This window comes from Schistocerca gregaria, chromosome 10 (genome assembly GCF_023897955.1).
Source record: "Schistocerca gregaria isolate iqSchGreg1 chromosome 10, iqSchGreg1.2, whole genome shotgun sequence".
Classification (NCBI taxonomy): Eukaryota; Metazoa; Arthropoda; class Insecta; order Orthoptera; family Acrididae; genus Schistocerca; species Schistocerca gregaria.
In genome coordinates this window covers 222789804-222807908 of record NC_064929.1, presented here as the reverse complement: position 1 = coordinate 222807908, position 18105 = coordinate 222789804, and the positions used below count along the sequence as shown (strand labels likewise).

Genomic DNA, 18105 nt, shown 5'->3' with positions numbered 1-18105 from the left:
ACGCTTTCCTTGCCATTACCAGTCTACATTTTATATCCCCTCTACTTCGACCATCATCAGTTATTTTGCTCCCCAAATAGCAAAACTGCTTTACTACTTTAAAGTGCCTCATTTCCTAATCTAACTCCCTCAGCATCACCCTACTTCATTCCATTATCCTCGTTTTGCTTTTGTTGATGTTCACCTTATACCCTCCTTTCAATACACTATCCATTCCGTTCAACTGCTCTTCCAAGTCCTATGCTGTCTCAGACAGAATTACAATGTCATCGGCGAACCTCAAAGTTTTTATTTCTTCTCCATGGATTTTAATACCTACTCCGAAATTTTCTTTTGTTTCCTTTAGTGCTTGCTCAATATACAGATTGAATAACATCAGGGAGAGACTACAACCCTGTCTCACTCCCTTCCCAACCACTGCTTCCTTTTCCATGTCTCTCGACTCTTATCAATGCCACCTGGCTTCTGTACAAATTGTAAATAGCCTTTCGCTCCCTGTATTTTACCCCTGCCACCTTCAGAATTTGAAGGTTATTGCCAACAAATTGTGCCCCTACTACAACTAGTCTATCGGAGGCTCAAAGCTCATCTATGTACCTTTTCAACTAGTAATAAGACCAGTACGTACACGGCCCGAGGTGCTAGCTCGCAGTAGTACCTCCTCTTGGGCAAAAAAAATTGAAGAAAACTGATGAATCGAGAAGCAAGAATTTTGCTATTAATTTCTCTGCAGTATAAGACAAGCTCGCAAAATAAAGACTGCCGTACTGCTGTGTCATTTGTTACACTGTAACAAGTTCACGTGACCTGCTGATGTGAGAGGACATTAGTGTAGAAGTAAAGTTTTTCCACATATATTTCCGTAAATGCTACTGAGGAATTCGCCTGATCAGATACAATAATTACAACCTGACAGGATACAAAATTACCATTTGTATTTTATACATAAATTTAAAAAAACAAATGTATGACAATGCACTAATCTTCTTAGTTCCTTTGGTAATATTCTCCACAAATTTTACATCTTTTGGTACAGCATTTTTGTAGCCTGGGCAGGAAAAAGTTAAAAGATTACAGCAGAGATCATACTGTGTCCTATGAACATAAAATTCCATTTTTCTGAATTATTCTAAGTCGTAAACACCCTGTCCGACAGAAAATGTATAAGGAAAATAGGGTAACACGGTGAATTAAATAATACATATACATCTGATAAAAATTCATTTTAACAACAAAACTTACATATTGCTTAATTCAGATAAATTGTGGTGGAAAACTCATGTTAACTGTGTCCGATTATCATACAATCTTTGTTCCTTAAATTCTCATCTCAGCAAAAAATTTAGAATGTTCTGACTCTTAATTACTTTATACAGAGGTCACTAATAAACTAGGCCTTTCACCTCACCACAAATATGGCAATTATATCCTTTATTATAGTTACAAAATAATCATGACAATTTGTACTTTCATTCTTTAGTATCTTTTTACGAGAAACACTGTTGCCGCCATTTGTAGTGAGTTGCAAGGTTAACTATTAAATACAAACAGCAGAAATGGTGCTTCCAGTCTGGTGCCTTGTGAATGTACAGAAGATAAACAGAAAGCTGTTCTTATTACTGTCTATTACACGTAATGAAATAAAAAAAAGTGGCAGTTATGATTCAACATACATCAGTGGAACAGAAAAATTAGATGACAGTTAAAAATCTTCTATGTTACAGATTAATGGCATACTCCTCATCCTCATAGTTCTGCCATTTGTGTGTGTGTGTGTGTGTGTGTGTGTGTGTGTGTGTGTTCCGGTGAGAGGACGAATGTACATATGTACAAACGTACACACATTACAAGTGCCAGAAGTAGTAATAAGAATAGTAGTAATCTATATATTTTAAAGGGATCATATTTAATTTTGTTTAGCAATCTGTACAAAAAACGAGCTGTCCAGTTCACGCTTATCAGCGCATACAACTTCCATCTTGTCAGATTCTCTGCTTTCCTCACTTCACTGTTCTCGTTCCCTCTGTTCCGTCGCACGCATTCAGTACATCAAACAAGCACAGTATTAACACGACACCACACATCCGTATACTCACGCACACCGGACGAGACGACACGGCACGACACTGCAGCACGAGACCTCGCCCAGCACAGATTACCCCCTCCCCAGAAGTGGTAGTTCAGCCCCTGGAGTCCACAAGCTCCTGACCACACTATTTTAGTGTCCCACACCTAGTTTGTGGCTTCGCCATCTGCTGCTGCGTCGTCGTCGTGCTTTCTCTTCTTACCTCTCGGTGTTGCTTCCTCTGTAACATAAACCGGGAAATTCTCAGATACTGGTACGTTTCTGCAACAGGTGGTATATCACAAAATTCTACATGATGATGAAGCCCCTGATGTCAGCTCTTTGGCAACCTTCTGTACCACTCAGTTATTCATTGAATTTTAACATTAAGACAATATTTTTACAATAACAATTACAACCTTAGAGCTGCTTCAGAGTTAAAAAAATAAATAAATACTTTGCTGAATGTAGCCTACAAGCAACAAATCTCTAAAGAGAACTGGAAGGAAGGAAGGAAGGAAGGAAGGAAGGAACGGGGGTGATGCAATAGTGTCAGCAATTTAAGCTTATACCCCTCCCCAGTTGCCCTACTGAACAGTGACATCAATAAATACTGAGGTGTGCTTCAAGTAAGATCAACATTTTGCTACCCACCATACTGCAGAGACGTAGAGTTGAATACAGACACAGCAAAATGACTGCTGAACAATCTTTCGATCAGAAGGCCTTCTTGTAGAACACACACACACACACACACACACACACACACACACGAGAGAGAGAGAGAGAGAGAGAGAGAGAGAGAGAGAGAGAGAGAGAGAGAGAGAGAGAGAGAGAGAGAGAGAGAGAGAGAGAGAGATGTGTGTGTGTGTGTGTGTGTGTGAGAGGGAGAGAGAGAGAGAGAGAAAACGCGCACATGTCTGGCAGTCATTTTGTTGTGGCTGTCTGCAACTGAACATTTCTGTTATATGCTGAGTAACAATCTATCCCTTTCTTAATACTGTTGGCAATGAATTCATGGTTAGGTGTAGTAATTCATCCTTTTAGCAGCAGGCCTCAGTCTTATCCAATTACCTTAGGTATGATTAAATAAAAAAAGTTCATTCAGACCTCAAGCTAACAAAGTGAATGAATTTTATCATGAAGTCTTTCCGGCACCACTCATTTAATGTTTAAAATAGTTTCTCTTAATCACTTGTTGCTGTCTACATATGTACCTGGAGTTTGGTAAGGTGCAAAAGAAAATAATGCTAACAAAAACGTAGAAGGTGCCTGCAAATAAAATATGAAATTTTTGTATGGACAGTCTGCAGGGAACAGAAATAAGATCTCCTGCATTGTTCTTGACTGGTAAGCAGTTTATTATGAATAAAAATGTGAGCCACCCTATTTGAAAATAAGGGGCAATTAGTACATTCTGTAGTGAATATGAAATATCTCAACCCACAAACTGCTGCTAATACATGAAGAGAGAGAAGTTAATACTATGGTCCTGTCAGCACCTCACATGTCTACACACTCAACATTTTCTGTGTCAATGTTTCATTTCCTTTCAACACTGTTCAATGCCATAGAACAGACGTTGTCTCTGCATTCCTTTTTCACAGCTTGCCAAATGCTGGTGTATTCTGGCTGATCTGAAATACGAATATAATTTTTTAAAAACTATTACAAGGTTTTTTTTTTTTTTTTTTTTTTTTTTAAAAAACAGCCTGCTATCTTCAGTCAATTAAGAACTTAATTTCTTTTAGTTATCCATCATTCTTACTGTGCTGCATCAAATTAAGTACAACATTGAATGAAATTTTCAAGATTTTGCAGAGGTTCAAATAGACTGAGTACACTTAGTGTACAACTGATTTAACCTCGTACACTGCTGTTAATGAAGTGAAGATATGATGTTTAAATTTTATTTAAAATTTGGAGCAGAACAATATCTCGTTTTGTTCTTTGAGTTATTGGATTTTATACCCAAAGAATGCTCGCATGCACCCATTCACATCTTTGCGCATAGTGAATTGTGTGTTCCTAACACTTCTCATAAATGATTCAAGACATTGTTTTGATAGCACGCAACGAGGCACATGTGATGTATAATAATACCCTTAAACTCTCTTATTCACCGAGACATGGAAGTAATCCGTGCACAGGAGTAAGAAGTTGGCGACAAGACACATACAGACATCCATAACACTATAGGAAAGCCTGAGTGCTGCACGTATACACGTCCACTGTAGCAAATGTGTTAATACCAGCTTTCAACAAAACTGTTTAAGAATCGCGTATTTTAAACTACCGGAAATATAGAGTGGGTGCACACATTCTGCAACACATCCTAAAATGCTGTGTATATGAAGCTGGGTTCAGCAGCACTGAAGCTGAAGTTGGGTGTATGAATAAATGTTGAAGCGACAATGAGGACCGGAACTGAACTATAATAGAGACACAAACAAATACCAAATGAACATTTAGGAAATCCTGTTCGTGTTGATTTAATACCTTGTTGCACCTTAGATAAATGTGGTAAAGATAAGCATTTTTAAGAACTCGGTTCACTCACTGTCATCACGCTCTATTTATAGTAGTCAAAATTTCACAACTTTTTCAACAAGTAAACAACAGACTTGGCAGCAAGTACGTGATACACTTCCAGCTGCTGTCCGATGAAGGAATGCACAGTGTATCCTTTAAAAACAATGAAGTGGAACAACAATAGCTTCTGGAAGCACACGACCACCTTACCTTCTTCTCCGTCTTCTTCATCCTGCACTTCACCTTCAGCTTCTTCTTCTTCCTCCCCCAATTCATCATCGTCATCTTCATCTTCTTCGTCTTCAACACCATCATAATCATCTCCCTCGCTCTCCTCCTATAACCACAGATTAATGCCAAATATTTGCTCAGCGGACTATTGAAGACATCTTGCACTGCTGCATACCAAAATTTCACAGAAGTTTACATAGAACCCTTTAGAGCTGTATCTTCAATGAATCAAATTTAATTTAAACACAAGAAATATTAATCTACATTACACAAGCACTGAATGGTCATTTTGATACTTTTACGTTATTTGAGATAATATGTACATCTACAGGCTGTTCGGAAAGAAAGACAGGGCAACAGTGAAAAATACTGCAAATCCCAGCAACAATTAAAGCTTATTCGAGTTTGTAGGAAGTGAATCACCCCTTTTGTAAACGTTTGCCAGGACAATGGAGAAACAATTTGGAAAAGCGCACCATGCCCGAGAACAAATTCAATGCAAAACCTTACAAAAAAGTTGAGGGTTCTGATGTTCAGTTCTGGCATATTAAAACTGTGTACCCCTCACAGGCATGTACTCCACCAGCCAAGCTATCTATGCTTGACTCACAAGACCCCCCGCCCCCCCCCCCCCCCGCCCCCCCTACTTCTGTGAGCACAGGCCACGAGTCGCATTCAGATCGCTCAGTCGGCAGAAAGCTTGCCTGTAAAAGGTGAAGGTTCTAGTCTGGTACACTTTTTTAACCCACAAGGAAGTATTTTGTCTACACCTGAAAAAGTACCTATCCTCTCTGTGTAAGGCCAGTACTTACTAGAAACAACTGCTTCAATACATGCACAAACTTACATCCAAATGTTTTTTATACACAGCATTAAGTCCAATCTCTTCTTCCTCCTCCAACTCATCTTCATCAATGCCTTCAATACCCTCTTCATCATCTGTAAACATACAAATAATAGGAAATAGTGAGCATTAGGAAACAGCTAAAGACCGATACTTTAAGAGGGAGTCTTCCCCGTTTGTCTTACACTCACCACTATCGTTTCCATTCACTTCATCATCCTCGACATCACTGTCCTCCGCTTCCTTCTCATCCTGATCAAACCTGTAAATTGAAAATATGAAATTATAACTAAATTCACAAAGAGATCTTACAAAATAAACTGCAATTTACGAGATTTGATATGAGAATTCCAAAATAAAAATTGTGGGCTTAGGACCTATAGAATTACCATGATAATATAATGCCATTCACTCCTAACGCACCTTCACTTGTTTTACTGCCCTCAGTTTAACATTTCGAGAGAGAGAGAGAGAGAGAGAGAGAGAGAGAGAGGGGGGGGACACTCAACCAGTGACCTTTCAAGACAATGTGGGGTGCCTACCATAAAAAACTTAAAAGCATAATCTTTTGAAAACAACATATACTTATTTGAAATGATACTACTCAGTAAGCACAACTGCAGTTAACTTTTTATCAGTTAATAAACAACCTAAAATCAGTTTTGGATACTTGCTTGCAATACTGAGTGGGTTGGTTTTATTTATGAGGTCTTCTCCCAATTTGTAATGATTGTGTAGTATTTGTCGAATTTAAAACAAATTATGTTTGAATGACTGTTTTGGGGCAGTTTTCGTGACTGACTGGCACGCACTGCACAAAAATATTAACTCCTTGAGTCACCAAATCTGTCGACATATTTACATGCGTGCATACAATGAATATAATCTACGGGATCCTTCATTAAACAATTATTTCCAGAGAAGAGGTATCTTCATTTCCTAACAACTATAGAATTGTGTAGTATATAGCACAACAAAAAGCCTTATTCAATAAGATAAATTCTTTATTCATAAACTCACCCATCAAGGTACTTTAAGCTTGGAAGTAATTTGAAAACCTTTTCTCTGTAATTTTCAACTGATGTGACCTCGTTGTTGAACAAATCCAAGTTCTTTAGGTGTTTGAACTGCTTCTGTGGATAGAAATTTAAGAAGTTTTCAATATTTTGCCTAAAATTAACAATAGCATCTTTGTCATAATTTGGACAAGCAGATTAATCACAAAAACCAATGTTGTAGAATAAACTCTCACAACATAATTATTATTTGAAAAATTACTTCTGTAGTCAGCTCAATGCTATAATGCCCAATGGCAGCCGTAACTAAAACCCAAACTGAAAATAAAACTACACAATAGAGAATGTGATGCCAACAAATTTATGTATGTATGCCAATCCCATCATCACTTAACTCTGTCCTCGAGACCTGGAAACTTTCTCTACAACTACTTGAATAACACACGATCCTATACCCATTGCCAGTAACTTCTAACCGCACCACCATTCTGACAGAACCTACAATGTCATTTTCAAAGAACTGTCCTAGAGTTGATGGCAATGACGTGTGAACATCAATAAAAACCACATTTAAGTTCATATGTGATCACAGGCAGGATGAAGTTAAAATGGACAAGAGATACCCACAAGGAACCGAGTCAGTGCAAAGAAAGCGATAATGCAATTACTGATTCACACATTTTTGAAGGAAGCTTTCATAACATTGACAAATACTCACCAATGGTTCAATTGTTTCAATGTCACGTATTTTGTTGCCACTGAGATTCAAGTGAGTGAGCTTTGCACTGTCTTTCAACACATTGAGTCCACCAGAAATTCTGTTGTCACTGAGTTCAAGCTGGAAATTTTTTCAATACAATTAGTACACCACTTAAATAATTTCATACACGTATTTTACAACAAATAATTATATTTTATGCCCTGCAAAAATGAAGAGTAAATTGCATATTTGGGGAAAAATATGATTTATGCTGTTACTACTGTCTGGGATATTCTAGGGACAGTTACAGCAACGAAAGGTTAATGTAGTTAAAGTGGGATCAGATCACAGGAAATATCCTTTTGTAATTTCAAAAAGGAACAAGTAAAAGGCAGAGATTGTATCAGAAAAATTTTATGTTTTCAATAAAAAGGCTACGGTTCGTAATGGCACTTACCAAAGTGAAATAATGCCATTAGTTTATGGGCAGGCAGTTTCATCATCAAGCAGTTGCTCACATTTAATATTTCAGGCAAAAACAAAATATGGTGACAGATAAATCACACGTTTTTGATGCCATCACCACTCTAGTAACTTTTGCTATGTCCAAAACTACTGTTATCTACTGTTCAGCATAATTTAAATGAAATTATAAATTGAACAGCCACAAGACGTTTTGTCGATTTGAAACCAATAACGACAGTATAAGGGCAAATATATAATTTTTTGTTGTACACACCGAAGACCAAATGATGCTAAATAGAAAAGAAAAACTGCTTCTGACATTTCACTTCGCAATAACTCCAGATGCTCTCGCAACACGGAAGGTGGGAATCAATATTAATACTACTTACAATAGCCTTAATAATAGTTACTTTATTGCAAGGACAACATGTGAAATTAGGGAAAACGGTTAAAGTCACAGATACTAATGTAATAATTATTCTCAACAGTGGACAGGAAGAGAGAAAGCTGTACAACAAATATTCATTATTGCTACGTTTCTCTCTCCTTTTTACCTGAAAGCTAAGAGATTCAACCTTGTTGATACACTGTGTGTCTGCCAATCCCATTCCTGCTTTAGTTGATGCGAAGCAGAAATTCTGCCACATTGGCTACTGTTAACTTAGGATTCAGAGAACACCTCAGAAGTACAACAGAGGAGAGAGGAGAGGAGGGCCAACACTGGACCCTAGCACTGCCTCCCTTCAGATCCCAGGCTTACCTTTATCAAGTTGGGTAATGATGGGAATCCCTTTAAGCTCGTGAGGCCCACATTAATCAGACTCAATGATTCCAAGTTTTTGAAGTCGTCTGTGAGGCCAACAATACTTGTACTTCTGCAGTTGTCAAGATTAAGCTCCTTTATCTGTGAACAGCACCAAACATCAAATGAGTTATATTTCTGAAATGCAACATTAACAGCCTACAATCCAAGACAGCAGAAATTCTCTGTGGAGCCTCAGTGTATTGTGGTCTCAAAGATGCTCCTTTGTAATCAATCACAGGAAAGTGACTTGCATGACAAAAGAAAACCAACTTTTATAGCTTTCTTAAGATACATTGTCGGTTCAAAATGGTTACTGGAAGAGCAAGAATGAAGATTGAACATAAAAAGCCTGCAAATTGATGCATTTAATATGGCACACTATTACAATAACAGTATTAATTTCATTAAAAAAGCACAATCTTTCAAACCGTACGTTCACTTTCCTAAATTATAATCAGACTAATTTTGGAATAGTTTGAAGTCATCAATGTAAATTGTTAAATTTTAATTATGTCAATTCACAAGAGAATATGCTCTTCTGTTTGCAACAGGAAATACTCTACTGAAAACCAGTGTGTTTGACTCTAAAATAGAATAGATCGAGGTAACATAGGACAGGTCATTTCAAAAACCAAGCAACAACGAGAGGAGTAAAGCTGACAGACACACAGACAAAAACAGACATTGAATCTTTAGCTTTTGCAGTTCCAGTTTTAAGAACAGGCCAGGCAGATAGTGAGAATTAAAATTTGTTGTTACTTTCAATCCTTTGCTAAATTGCACTTAGATCAACTGGCGTAATCTTCGTTTCTCCCAAATGCCTTCCAACCTCGTCACATCCCGCACTCTCCCTCTTAAAACAAGTAAATTGCTTCAGGAGTTCTGAAAGCCAGAAATCAGAAGCCTGTCTGTGTGTCCATCCAAAACTGCACTACTTCTCATTACTGCTCCACCCAACTTTCATGTTTAGGATAGAACTCTGGTCACATACAATATTGCTCTGAAAGCATCTGTCCAAGATTTGGAATTATTTTCCATAGCTACCTCACATAGTCAAATCAAATTGGGAGGAGTGTAAGCTATACACAAAATAAAAATTACAGCACATTCTTCAACAGTACATTTTTTCAAGGAATTTTGTGATGAAATTTTACCAGCGATACAGTTAACACGACAATGAGAAAATTAAAGGACACATGTCACTCCTCATTATTCCACCTGTAATTTCCCTCCACATCTGAATGTGATTATTTACCCAAATTTCCATCCCCCTCTGAATATGATTATTTACCCGTATCCCACTCCAACTTTACTGGGCTCAATACATAAGTATGGAAGCATTGCACCCCCCCCCCCCCTAAAGTTTTAATGCCATTCACCCCTTTCTTGTTAAGAGAATACACGCCAAATGGTAGTATGAACGGCAAACTTGTGTTGCGTACGAGTTATTCTTTGAACCTTTTCCCCAAGATGCTAACCAATTAAACACACACACACATACAAGGCAGGTACATTTTTATGTCCTGGCCCCTATTCACAAACTGTGTGCAAACACTGAAATAATTCTAATCAGGGTTCTACTTCATTAACTGTTCATTTATGACCTAGCAGCAGGATGCCAACCCAAGACAAACTAAGTAAATGTGGCAAGTTCAAGAAAGAAGCAATCTCTAACAAGAATCATAAACATGAAAGTATAAAGAATACAGTTTCTGAACCGGCAGAACTCTTTAGGCATGCTGGCAAGCCTATTTCATTGACATTACCCTGTTAGCAACACCAGGAGTTTAGAAATAAAATGTGTAAGCCTAAACTAAAGTGACTTCTTTTAGTGCATTTCAAGATCTGATGCAAAGGTAGGTAGCTACATGCAACTCAATAGCCACACCAGTCTAAAGTAGGGTTTAGTGTGCACTATTCTTTACGGAATGTTGGGGTAACTCTCTCACCCTCTTATAACCACAAAGGAAGATTCAATTGCTTTCTCTTGACAATGCTGACATGTGTTCCACACATGGATACCATCCCCCAGTCATGTTACATCACAAATTGTATACAAAAACAAACATAAGCAATAGTGCATCTAGCACCAACAAGGCAAGTTTCATTGCTGCCAATATACAATTAATGGGAGAATACACTAATCAAAAAAGTGTGATAAAATGAAATTCATAAACGTGTGTCCAGTGTTCGACCTAAACTGTCAGAACCAGCAGATTGAGACTCTGCTTATCACAATTCCCAGCAAACTTTTACATGTGCCCACGGCTCCAACAGTTATCACTGTGTGTACTGCAGAATACTCCCAAGGATACCAAACTTAAAAAAAAAACTTCATACTATGCATTTCCTTTACTACGGTTTCACTAGGTATGATGCAACTTCTGGGGATTCCACTAATGACTTACAAATAAGTATTTGTGTTTTTACTTAGTTTCTTAAAATTGCCTTTCCAAATTTACTCAGTGCTTCTGAGTGTGCCTATGAATTGCCTTTGACTGAGGATGCTTACAATGGTGCAGGGAGGGGGGGGGGGGTGAGGAGGAGGAGGAGACATTAGCTGTGAAGATATTCTTTTCAAGAAAATTAAACAAGGGCTCCAGTTTTATATACACCAGGTTAGGCACGGCACTGTCAGGTAAACAGGTGGTTTGAAGATAAGTTATGTGAAGATTCAATCTGCAACTGCCTTCTTACAGCATGCGAAGTACCATCTTTCCACACCGTATGTTTTGGAATATGGTTTCTAAACAAGCTCCCTTTTCTGAGAAACAACGTGAGTAGTTATCAAAGGAAGAAGGAAGCACTGAGTGAAACAGCAACACCCCAGGCATATAACGAAACAGGAAACTGATTAAAAATATATTCACATCCCTGGGAAAAACAGCAATTCCTGTACAACTAACATGACAATAATGATTTTAAATCTACTTTATTACTATTTAATTTACATTTCACTGATTGGTAGTGTGTTGAAACCACCTTACATCATTTCAGGCTTTCTCGACAGCTTCCCTCTCTAATAAAGCATGGGAAATACAAAGCTATAAATCTTTCTGTATGAGCTTTGATCTTTATTTTATTACAGTCATTTTCTCACCCATTAAGTAAGTTAACACATTATTTTGGCATTTGGAAAAAAAAAAAAAAAACCACGCACAACCATTGAAAACTAGGCTACCTTGTTTATAATTACGGCCACCACAACTCATATTTCCAGCACCCTCTCCTTTGGATTTAATAATGAAGAACTATAAAGTCAAGAATATGTTGATAAAACAACCAAAAACCCCTTGAATTTTTATAAGCATTGCTGCAGAACACACACTATCCAACTGTCTCTTATCAGAATTTGAGTTACATTTTTGCTTGAACCTTGCAAGCACCAATAGCATTTCCAAGTCACTATGCAACAATTACCAGCTAGCTCTTTCAACATTAGCCTACTTCCCCCTAGAAAGCTAGAAAAGGCAGTAACAAATGCTAGTCTTCAGAAACTTGCACTGCAACTGATGAATGCTGTTTCATCTCAAGAACAAACACTGGGTGAAGGTAACAACACAAGTGACAGTAGGAAGCAAACCCTTATCCTAGTCTCTCACAAGCAGCAAAACTAAAGAGCCATTCTGAACATACTATGTCAACTCCCAATTTAAACCTCCCACAAGAAGAGAGAACAGTGGAATCAGGGCAAGACTAGATGAATGTATCAAGTGCTCAACAGCAAGAACATCTCAAATAATAGTCCCCAGGTAATGATTTAAGTTTATTAAGAGTTCTGTATACATTAGCTTTCCACTTCTTTGTCTAGCTTTTCGAATTAATATATATCGGGCCTCCATACTTTGCGGGCAGCCTGGAAACGAGTGTTCCATTTTTTCCGATCCGACCATATATTCTATTTTTTTTTTAAAGCTGTTGGATTTGTGGCTTCACTAAATTCAGATACAGAGATGTGATCAACGAATAAAACAGCGAATGTTTTCGTTATTTGTTTTTGCAATGCACTGTTTCTTCTCACCATATCCTTTTTATTTATTACGACAATAATTTACCCTCAACTTTACGTATTTTATATAACTGGTAGTATACACACAATCATAAAAATGGTAAACCCGCATTTTTTGTTGCGCGCAGGGCAAGGCATGAAATGGATCAGAGGTAACTTCTCTATAAACTGCGCTACAACAAGCACTTATTTACTCTAATGCTTTTATGACCTTCCACCGAAACAGAAATTCTTTTGCTTCCACATTCTTAATCATAAGGGTGTAGGTACTATTTTATTGATCGTAGCTGCCGGGTCACGAGACTGTGCTCGAAAGCTGCCATATAGAACAGAAGCGGAGTGATGTTTGGTCGTTTGTGAAAGAGGCAGCATTTTCATGTCCGGCCTCCAGGTGTTCGAAGCCCCCTCCTTGGTATGTATAGTTCCTAAGGGAGATGTAAAACCGAATTTCTATTTGCAATGGAATTAAAAGGCGTCACACTACTTCTACACATCGTCTAAGAGCCGTGTTCCCATATACTACGCACATTGTATCAGGGTCACCATCATGGCCGCTTAGCAACCTGCTACGAATTTTGCATTATTTACCAAAAAATTGTATCCATGCCTCAGGCGATTAAATTAGGCGTTCCGTCATGGCACAAACGCTATACCTTTCCGATTATTATTACTACGTTTAGGAACGTCCCCCTTTACAAAACTGATAACCCGTGCCCTCTTAAAAGTACCATACGTATGTGGCCGCGTATGACGCCGCCTCCATATTTTGTGTACATAACTCAAAACTGACAGAAACATAACAACGGATCGAGCATAAACATGTTGTACGTAAAACGACTCCCTGGGCTAATAGCACTTTCAAAATACTACTTTTATACTAAAACACCTGCAATTATACTAAAATATTCCAATAAGTATTTTCCAATATGGCGTCTAAAAGCATCATAAACTTTACAGGATATAATCAAAACAAACAGCAGTAACAAAAAGTAAATAAAGATAAAACTGAGAATACAAAGCATTTTACTTTATTTCCGAGTATCAGAAACGCGGCAAAAATAATTCAACAACGTTCTGTACCCTCGATTGTTTGGGCGCCCTGCACCATGCTTTAATGCGGTAATCAAGTAATTAAACCCGGCTTTCTTATCCTAAACTTTAATAAACTTTCATGCTCAACCTACACTAAAATCAAGTTTTCCGAACAAATGTATACATAACATCTGTGACAATTTTCATCACGCGTGGGAGGCTTCAGTACTCATTTAAATAGCTAACACGAAAATTTAATCACAACTTGCGTCTTCGTAAAATTTAGAGCAAATATACGCTTCGTATCTTCATCCATAAAGCAACGAACACAAGTAATGCTTTGCTGGCACTTCGACACGCTAATAATCTAGCACTTACTTGGCTATGGCGCCCGATTATAATTTCGATTCGACTAATGCATGCTGTTTCAGTTATTCTACTTCACAACAAAACAGGAAGCATGTTAAAAATAAATTTAGAACTCGTTAATTTTAATAACAGCAATTGTTGATACTAAAATATATAGTCATAATTGTTAGCAACGCATATGTTAAGTACTTACTTTATCGGGAGTTCTCCCCATCTTCTCAAGTTGTATTCTCTTCTCCATGTCGCACTTTATTTTAATACTAACGATTCACAACACACAAAATGCTCTGCGGCACTCGCTCCGTCAGCCTTTACCTTCAAAGCAGGAATGACGGCCGTACCGAGTCGCCACAACGTATTCGCTCGCGATGTGCCAATGGTGGCCTAGAGGGGTCTACACAATAACACAGCGCGCGAGGCGGGAACAGGAATTCGTGCAAGGGACTACTTTCAAAGCAGCCAATCACGTTGCCCGTATCTCGATGTGGGGCAATCCTCCTGCCATCTGTCGGGTAGAACACGAATTTATTGATCTCTCGTTTATTCTTCAGAGGTGCAAAGCAGGTACGTGTCGAAGTTAATTAAGCAAATAAACACCATTTGTTAAGCAGCGGCGACGTTGCATACTTAATTGATCTGGAAATGAGATAAGAACCGATACTTAGGTATGTCAGGTCGATATACGGCGCACTTACGACACACGTCCAGTGTGTTGCTAGCCGCTAGTCAATATTACGATTATGTACTTAAAAAAAATGTTTTCGACAACAGTAAAACGTAATGAGTTACTGTGTTAAATGTGGATACATGGCACTATATGTAAGTCAGTCATACAGTAATGCCCCTACCACGCCTTGAACAAATTGTTAATAAGGTCGACAACGACGTAACTGTGAGTTGAAGGATTCGGGAGGAGGGGAAGACTGGCTCGCTAGCGTCCTGCTGCGCTGGCTAGGGTGCGTGGCGCTTGAAAAACGATGGAGGCTTTGCGGAAGACGCCAGAGAGCGGGGCACGTCGCGAAGGGGGAGCTGCATCTCACCCCACCCCTCAAGTGTACCCATCCTGTCATACGCTCAGGCGGAGGTGGGGTCGATAAAAGGGAAGTATTGATTACGATGCAACGAAGACAGCTTGCTTCTGGTGGTTTTTAAAAATGGTAGACGGAAAAGGTGGGAGGGGGCTGTTCAAGTCAATTCAGAAGTGAGCGAAAATCAGTTAAGATAGAATACTCGTATGCACGCTTGTTTAGTGTGTACTAATATTTGGACCGACAGACAAAAAATTAGAGCGGTGCTGTTCTATTTATTGCTATTGAAATTTCTCTAATCGCACCGTGTGGAAAGTTAAAAAGAAAGATCGCGAAGCCAAATTTACCAGTCTTGTGCCAGTATTGCGTCTTCTCCATAGGCAGCATTCGAACTGTTTATTTTGTTGTCTGACTGCTGTCGAATGCTGGATGTACATGCGAAAGGAGGAGATAAGACAACGATAAGGAAACTAATATTGACCGTAATTGAGTAAGCTCATGTCAGCAAGCAGTCGTGGCATGACCCAAGAATAAACTGCTGTAGTAGGATACAGGGGTGCTAAGTGTTCCGTCGCCAGGGCGCAATTTAGATCGAATGAAGTTCATATACAATTATTGAAATTAGCGTTCCCAAAGTCAGCCTTTGGGAAAACAGTGCACTTACAGTGCAGGACAAAAAATCTGCGCTGGCAAGCATGTATAGATCATTTAGTCAATAAATTAAACAGCCTTGCTTTTGCCTTAACATGCTATCTGGTGTAACAGACATAAACAGCAGGAAAATTGGTATACCATACTTACACTGAATCTATAACTAGATGTATAATCTTTTGGAGGAACTCAAGCCACTTATCACGAATCCAGCTACATCAAAAAAGAATTGTTAGAAAAATGCGCGCAGCCCCTCCAAGAACATCATGCTGTCCACCAATCAAGAACTTAAAAATATTTACTATCCCTTCATTGTACATAATCGAGATTATCATGTTTTTACGTAGTAGTCCTGGGGCTAACTGAATAAAACCACTCCATGCACAATATCACACACACAGAAATTTTCATGCTTCCAGCACAGTGCTTAAAATTACCAATAAACTCGAGGGTAGAGATGTACTGAGCATGGAGATAGGTTCACTGAAGCAAAAAGTAAATGTTCTCCTGGTGGAAAAATGCTGGTAATCAATTGAGGAATTTATTAATGATGATATGCTCATTTGAACAGAATAACTATTTAATATCATAGTATTATGATAAAATAATGTCTGGAAAATCTAGACACAAAGACTGGTACATTGTGAGAAAATCAACTTATTAATATTATTGTGTTCAGCATAAACCTGAGCTGCTAAAATTAGTGTTAAAAAATTATGTAAATAGATATATCATAAGCAAAAAACTGGCATGTCTTCTGTGCTGTAAGTATCAAATGACTTGTAAAACATGTTTTGAGGCAAATAAAATACAGTTATATAAAAATATGATTTATAGGTGTTGTCACTGTTATGTTGCGGATGCAGTGCATTTGGAACTTTTCTCTCATAATTGAATTGATGAATAATTTCTAACAATTTTTGGTTTTAGATAATTACATATTTAATACAGTCAAGACCTCTTCCTGCAGCACAATTCATAGTTTTTTGGGAATGTAACCAATCTGAAGTACCTTCCAAGAAGAACATTTGAACGAAAACTAATTTGTGAAGCCTGTTACGTTTGAAGGCATACCATGCGGTTGTAGTATTACTTTGGCATTATCAGTAAGAATATTATCCATTTACTTTGGGATATTTTTGTTTCTGGTAATGGAAAGATCGTAAGTTGATAGAGAGAGGCATCTTCCAAATGTTTTCAGCTGTATCTCCAGCCTTTCACCACTGGTTGTGACAGCCTTAGAGAAGTACCACCCAGGTTGAATGTTATCACTTCATTGTCCCTCTTCAGCTCTTTTCTTCCCGAGATGTCTATTTTCCATTTGATTCACCTATCATCAGAACACATTACCACATGCCTCATACACAACCATTTCAGGGACTTATCCTAAGGAAAAATATTTTGTAACTCTGTTACATTGCAACTTCATATTTATGTAACTGAGTAGGCTTCTGGAGCGAGAGTCAGTTGGCATAAAATCTTTTCGATTATATCCCACGTTGTCAGAGAGGAGAGGAGGGGGGGTGGGGGAGAGAGAGAGAGAGAGAGAGAGAGAGAGAGAGAGAGAGAGAGAGAGAGAGAGAGAGAGGGGGGGGGGGGGGTAGGGGGTAGGTCCTTTGTACAATTCCTAATGACAGTCATTTCTGATAGACAGATATCCTACGTGCACTAATGAGGATAGGACAAAGTCAGTTCTTGGTAGTAACACACTCATTTATTCCTTAATTTACGATTGTGAACAGAGATACTTTGATAATTGTAAAATTATTTAAAGCTCCACTCACATTTGGACCTACCTTCTATCATAATTTCCAGAAATTATTCTATATATTCCAAGATTTTCAGAAACCTTAGCTTTTATCCAGAACAACAGCTGATTTCATATATGCACGTTATTCCTTGTGGATATCTTCTTCACCTGCTTTGCCACTGGATTACTAAATTGTGGATTATGGACTTAGAAGCTTGAATGTCAGCCAGACATGGACTATTGGAGTGAATGTAGAAAACACTGAATTTTTTTAATGGTAGCTGCCCACCTGTTCCATGTGGTTCTCGCACACAGCTGTTGGCATTCTACATTGCTTGGGTTATGCATTGGTTTGTAGTTTTGCTAGATGAGCTGACCAAATAAATTTGTTGAGGGCACCTGACGTAACATCGGACGTATGCACCTTCTGCTTTTAATGTGGTTGCTGTAGCAGGTTCTCTTTACGTAGAGGTCCTACTAATCAGTGCCTCTGAAATCCCGTGTTTTTCCCAAGAAAAGGCATGGCTTCTTCACATTCTGCAGCTGTTATTGGAGCAAAAGAAGATAGCTTCTACTCATATAATGTAAAAGCACGTTTACTACTTTAT

The 18105-nt window shown here is 38.2% G+C and overlaps 1 protein-coding gene and 1 long non-coding RNA gene across 4 annotated transcripts in view; one reads left to right on the top strand and one right to left on the bottom strand.

Moving 5' to 3' along the window:
* Positions 1–1204: 1204 nt before the first annotated feature.
* Positions 1205–15489, bottom strand: LOC126293563 (acidic leucine-rich nuclear phosphoprotein 32 family member A). 2 transcript variants are annotated; one of them, XM_049986842.1, is made up of 8 exons: positions 14262–15489; positions 8614–8757; positions 7407–7526; positions 6693–6805; positions 5864–5934; positions 5676–5767; positions 4808–4934; positions 1205–2306 (listed from the first exon to the last, which is right to left on the bottom strand). In XM_049986842.1, exons 1-8 carry the CDS (start codon positions 14307–14309, stop codon positions 2233–2235), a joined length of 789 nt encoding a protein of 262 aa, XP_049842799.1. In that variant the 5' UTR covers positions 14310–15489; the 3' UTR covers positions 1205–2232. The 2 variants fall into 2 exon arrangements, with proteins under 2 accessions (XP_049842799.1, XP_049842800.1); XM_049986843.1 differs by lacking the exon at positions 14262–15489 and adding an exon at positions 12680–12904.
* LOC126293567 (uncharacterized) overlaps positions 12980–18105 on the top strand; it is a 22915-nt gene continuing 17789 nt past the window's right edge. Inside the window, exon 1 of one of the 2 annotated variants that reach the window (XR_007552307.1) lies at positions 12980–13079. This is a non-coding gene — a long non-coding RNA (uncharacterized LOC126293567). Of the gene's footprint in view, positions 13080–14546; positions 14633–18105 lie in introns of those variants that run through there. The other variant, XR_007552308.1, reaches the window with a different exon arrangement.